Source organism: Enoplosus armatus, chromosome 22, assembly GCF_043641665.1.
Source record: "Enoplosus armatus isolate fEnoArm2 chromosome 22, fEnoArm2.hap1, whole genome shotgun sequence".
NCBI classification, from domain to species: domain Eukaryota; kingdom Metazoa; phylum Chordata; class Actinopteri; order Centrarchiformes; family Enoplosidae; genus Enoplosus; species Enoplosus armatus.
In genome coordinates, this window is record NC_092201.1 from 17,527,428 (window position 1) to 17,533,617 (window position 6,190).

The following is a 6,190-nucleotide window of genomic DNA, read 5'->3' on the forward strand; positions in this document are numbered from 1 at the left end:
TACCTGACTGGCAGACCACAGTATGTGCGCTTACAACACTGTGTGTCAGACAGAGTGGTCAGCAACACCGGGGCCCCGCAGGGGACTGTCCTCTCTCCCTTCCTCTTCACCGTCTACACCACGGACTTCAGCTACTGCACTGAGACCTGCCATCTTCAGAAGTTTTCTGACGACTCAGCAATAGTTGGATGTATCAGTAAGGGTGATGAAGAGGAGTACAGGGCTGCTGTGGACAACTTTGTCACATGGTGCGAGCAGAACCATCTACAGCTCAACGTGACAAAGACAAAGGAACTGACTGTGGATCTGAGGAGGACCAAGGCGCAGATGACCCCTGTTTCCATCCAGGGGGCCAGTGTGGACATTGTAGAGGATTACAAGTATCTGGGAGTTCACATAGACAATAAACTGGACTGGGTAAAGAACACTAATGCCCTCTACAGGAAGGGCCAGAGCCGTCTCTACTTTCTGAGGCGGCTGAGGTCCTTCAACATCTGCCGGACTATGCTGAGGATGTTTTATGAGTCTGTGGTGGCCAGTGCTATCCTCTATGCTGTTGCATGCTGGGGCAGCAGGCTGAGGGTGGCGGACTCCAACAGACTAAACAAACTGATCCGCAAGGCCAGTGACGTTGTGGGGGTGGAGCTGGACTCTCTGACGGTGGTGTCAGAGAGGAGGATGCTGTCTAAGCTGCGGGGCATCTTGGACAATGTTTCACATCCTCTCCATGACGTACTGGTCGGACACAAGAGCACCTTCAGTGGGAGACTCATTGCTCCCAAATGCACAACTGAGCGACACAGGAAATCATTCCTGCCTGTGGCCATCAGACTGTTTAACTCCTCTCTCTGAATGTCAGACACTCAGGAAGAGACTGGAATCCGTATCTGTATCTACCTCACCTGTTCATACACCACCTCACTATTTATTCAAAATGTTTAAGTGCAATACATATATAGTCACACACTTTAGTGCAACACATACATACATATACATTGTTATTGTGTATATTTTTACCTCATTTCACTTAAATACTGTAAATGTGTATATTTTGTATTTTCATTTCATTTTTCATTTCACCTCATTTCACTTAAATACTGTAAATGTGTATATTTTGTATTTTGTATTTCTTATTTTTATATTTTGTACAAACTTTTAGTTCTAAATTATGCTACTTTCTACTCTTGAATGGGAGCACCGGTACTGTACAATTTCCCCCCGGGGATCAATAAAGTATTTCTGATTCTGATTCTGATTCTGATTTATCCACAATATTGAAGTTAACGCCAGGACAGGGCAGGAATCATTTTAAAGCAGGCTTGATAAAGGCTTCTCTTACGCAACTTTGTATTTTTGTGCTAGCTGTCTTAGAATATGGCAAAGTTATTGCAGATGGTCCTTGTGTCTGGTTGCTCACAGCATGGATTTCTTTTATTGAAGGGTCAATATCTTATAACCGGGCCATACAGAGCACTCCGCTGGATGTGATGTGTGTGGAGACGACCGGGCCCCATGTAGACACTCATGCATGTGCCGTGTTCTGTGTGTTGCCTGCCGTGTTAGACCCATTGTTCAAGTTAGGTTTGAGATTCAACATGCCAGATTGGAAAATGACAGAATTATAATGGACTACGCTACAACTATTCACATGATAAATCCTGAAGACAACTGGGACGTGGGATGTCCTCTGGCCGGATGGATGGAGGATGACGGACGTGTCGTGTACGCTGACGACGTGGGGGATAACCTGCTACCTGCTGAGGGGCTCTCATACCGGTATGTTGGCAGAGGGAGCTTAACCCCATGTTGGTTCGCTACTGATGACGGTATACTTTTTTATAACATATCACCAAGAAACGACAGGCCTCCTGAACTTCAGTATGTCCCGGGTGATGGATTCAGTTACCCCCCCGGATACGTCGTACTCTCCCAATCAGCCAACCCAAGGTGGTGGCCCTGTTCCCCGTGACTATGAAAACTGAAATCTGACTTGCCGATCGGGATGGTTGATGTATTTCTCTCTTGATTAAAGTTTTTTTAGCAGGTTTAAATGCTTCAAGTTTTATGCTGTTATGGTTTTTAGCGTTATTTTCTATTTTACATTTATCCTGATTTTAACTCGACAATGTTCATTTATGTTTTAAGTTTTTACTTCAATTCATATTTTTACCTTATTTGTTGGTTGTTTGATATTTTTATCATTTTATCTTTTTTGCCTTAATTCATAGTTTTTCAATCATTGATTTTTGATTCTAGTTTTTATATTTTGAAATTTCATTTTTCATTTAAGGGTTTTTGTGTTTTTGAGATGTGAAAAAAAAATTAAAAAAGGAAAAACTGACTATGATCACGCCGGTGGTAGCTGTGACGGGGCTGCCAGTCGGAAGGCCAGGCGGTAGACGAGATGGTGTGATGTGTTTACACAACTCCGTGATGGCGAGGGCGTGTTTTGCCTGCAATGTCTTTTACCCTGACCAGCGCCACCACTTCCTGTCTGATGGGGCTTAGGCAATCCACCTGTGTTGTGTCCGAGTCATACCCTTTCCCCCCCCTCTCTCTTCAAAGTAACAGTTCAAATTAAGTTTAACAGTTCAGAATCAGAATCAGAATCAGAAACTGTTTATTGCCAAGTAACATACATTACAAGGAATTTGCCATGGTCTGATGGTGCTTTAACATATAATCTGACAGACAACAAACATGTAAAAATATAAAGGTAAATTTTTGAAATTGAAAAAGTTGAGTATTCACAGGTAGAAGAATAAGATAAGATAAATAATATACGAATATACAACAATAATAACAGACAGTGCAGTTGGCAGTAGAGTGACCAAATAAAGTGTCCAGTAGGGTGTGGGTACGTTAATGTAACGCAGGGGGGACAGGGGCGGTGTACGTTAATATAACGTATAACTTGGGACACTTTGGGGGGCAGCTGTTCAGTTCAAGTTCAAGTATCTTGTCAACAAGATGTACTTTAGGTGACCTGTTCCTCCAATATGGGGCCAGACTCTATGCCTTTATGCAACTGCTAAGACGCCAGTTAAAGGTACAACAACACGCCTGTGGTTTCTGCATCTGCCAGACACCCTACGCTTGCAGTGAAAAACCACATACGCACGGCCGCTTCGATGCCTGCAGGCAAGTGTTAGGTCATAGAACAGCCGTCGCTCAATGTAATATCCGCGTTGGGTGGCGGTATTGGTTATAACATCTAGGAGCCTCTTCAACAACACTGTGAAGATCAAAGAGACAGACCGAATTTCTCTGTGGTTGCTCAAGGCAACAGGAGCTAGCTAACAATGCTGACACAGATTCTTCACTTGATGTTGAGAATAAGTTCACAGGCCAGCCTGCCTAGCCAGCTAGGCTAATCATGAGCATGAGCAGGCTTCTTAAGGTAAGACTTGAGCTAAAGAGGTTAGGTTACTGTGCACTGTGTTTATTTACAGCAGCAGCCTCAGTTGGTTGATTCAGAGTAAGATTAGCATTGTTGCTGCTCTAGCTAGCTAACTGGCTAAATTTGGTAGCAGTTGTTGAGCTTGATAGCTTAAGAGAGGCAGGGGGTATGTGATTGGTTGAAAGGTAAGAGGGCAGTGACTACACCACTGTCAATGTGTAAATACAAGACATGGCAAGTATTATGAAGTCCTATAAAAATTCCATAATGAAATAAAAACAGGCTTTAAAAAAGGCATTTTGAAATGTCAATAATTAAATAAAAAATCATATAAAAAAAGAATGATGAAATAACTTTAGTTAGATTTAGTTGAGTTTATAATTATTTCAAAACATTTTGGGTCATTTAGATATTTTACTCAATTTATTCATATGACTATATATTTCAAAATGTCTTTTATTTATTTAATATTCAATAAAACACTGCTAAATTCCTGTCACGGGGGCTTTTTGGGCCTCTGGCGCCCTCACCTGGTCGGCTCTGAGGCTAGCAGTCCACTCTCCCGGGTCACCACAACTTTACAGTTGATCACTGCTCCGGGATTGCCCTTCTTCTTATTCTCCCCATTCTCTCCGTCTTCTTCGTCATCGTCGTCTTCTTGTTGGAACTGCATGATTCCGAAAACTTCCCCCGCATCATAAATCTATGACATATAAAAAGAAAATGAAAAAATATTTTGTCATGGAATCACCAGACTCCTTGGAGAATTTGTCAATTTAAAGAATGCTTGCTTCCCGTCTTTAGCACGCACTACTGCTTTAACGCGTTAGTTCCACTCTTCAACCCGGCACATATCAGATAAACCAAGCAGTTCCTACAAGTGGGCGTGTGATCCAACTATAAAGGTCGAACTTTAATTGAAAAAAACATGACGATTGGTGCCTAAATTCCATGCCGAATTTTACCCCGAAGACATATACATTTGGTAAAGGGCTTTAGCCATGCTGTATCCGATGTGCGCATTTGCAAATAATGAAGGAAAACTGTAGCAAATCCCACCGAAAGATGTTCTGACACTTGACTGATGATTTCAGATTTATTACAAATCTCAAAAACCACCGTAAGAGCTGGTTACAGAACACAAAACAACAAATATAGCATGTCAGTCACCTTTCCATACGTTTTTAGAATATTACAACCTAGCACACATTAAGCTAACACTAACTTAAATAAACAAACGGTTAGAAAGACTTCAAAATGAATTCAAGACACAAACAACCTCTGAATATCACAGTATTATAACAGACACTAACCTTGTGCCTCTTCGGGGGGTGCTAATACATCAAACTTTTCACTCAAAGTGCCTTAATTTTGCCGTTACTGCAGGAACTTCCTGTACATATTCAAAATAAAAGCCCTTCTAAACCAAACAGGAAATAAGAAAATGTGTGCTTAAACAGGCAAAAATACGTAATAAAAGCAACTAAAATATTGTTTAACTGGGCTATCTCTTTTCTAGGGCTAAAACATAAATTGGGTTATTTACAAAAACTTTACGCGAGTTTGGCATAATACCCTCCCTTATGACAGGACGGGACGCAGTGGAGCTAGCCGACCACACGTTAGCCGGTGTTTCGATTTAAGGAGTGACCCTGTTAAAAACTGGTTGACTTTCAGCCGAATGCGTCAGTTGTTGTCGTAGTTACGACAGCTGTTGAAAACTTCAAGAGGACACGTAACGTTGGGTGTCCTCGTAAATGCCCCTTTGTTTAGTTTTTCATCAAAACACACCTAGTCTTGTTTGAGGACACGTGTCACGTACTGACACTCAGTTGTTGTTTTGACGGGATTTGTTGAAAACAGGAAGGGGGCAAGTTGCTTTCAACAGTTGTCGTTGCTACGACAACAACAGACGCAATCGGCTGAAAGTCGCCAGTTGACATGGTCACTCTTTAAACCGAAACACCGGGTATCGAGTAGTGCTGGAAATAGTGTTTATCTCGAATAAAGGGCATATCATTTGCCATAACTTGCTAGTAGCCTTATTTTAATACACACTCAACCGAGTGAAAATATATGACAAAGTGTATTTTGCTGTTGAGCTGTTGTTTATTCCGCAGTTACTGAAACACACTGCAACACGTGTGACACCTTGACGTATGATGCCTTGTATTGGCTGGATGTTAACGCTAGTTAGCACAACACGGACCTCGTTGGTGATTTTGTGATGCAGGCTCCTCCAGTAGATTTGGGGTATTCCTGAAGACTGCAGGGCCCCGGCGTGAAGGGCCTCAAAGGCTCTGAACTCCTCATCCTCGCCTCCATTCATGGTTAACGTCATAGGGTTTGTTGTCACTATATTATCATAATAAATTGCTAGCTATAGCAAGATATCACTCACGTGGAGGTGGGTTCAGCAAACCCGGAAGAAGGAGACTGGCTGCTTAGTCAGCAGTGCATTGTGGGAGAGTTGTCACTGTACGTCTAATTTACATGCAAGAACATTTAAACCTGCATGAATCCACATTTTGACGTGAAGAAGAGTTCACAAGAGAATTAATGAGCCATTATGTGACTTTTTACTCCACTAATGCTACATTCGAATTATTACTGGAGCCCCTCTCAAGGTTAACCTTTCTACACACTGCACACACCGAATAAACTCTTCATCTTAACAATAGCAATATTTGTCAATTTTGAGCCTTAAGCGACTAAAACAAAGAAATCTGCCAGTGAGATAATTTCAGCCTGTTTTAACAGAAGTCAATGCTGATTTATTTTTAAAAGAAT

The 6,190-nt window shown here is 41.8% G+C and overlaps 1 protein-coding gene across 1 annotated transcript in view; it reads right to left on the bottom strand.

The window, feature by feature from the left end:
- ttll12 (tubulin tyrosine ligase-like family, member 12) overlaps nt 1-5,796 on the bottom strand; it is a 36,710-nt gene extending 30,914 nt beyond the window's left edge. Inside the window, exons 1-2 of the mRNA XM_070929125.1 lie at nt 5,610-5,796; nt 3,931-4,103 (exon numbers count right to left, since the gene is read on the bottom strand). Of these exons, the coding sequence (XP_070785226.1) occupies nt 3,931-4,103; nt 5,610-5,741 (305 nt within the window). The 5' untranslated portion in view covers nt 5,742-5,796. The remainder of the gene's footprint in view (nt 1-3,930; nt 4,104-5,609) is intronic.
- Between the last annotated feature and the right edge of the window lie 394 nt (nt 5,797-6,190).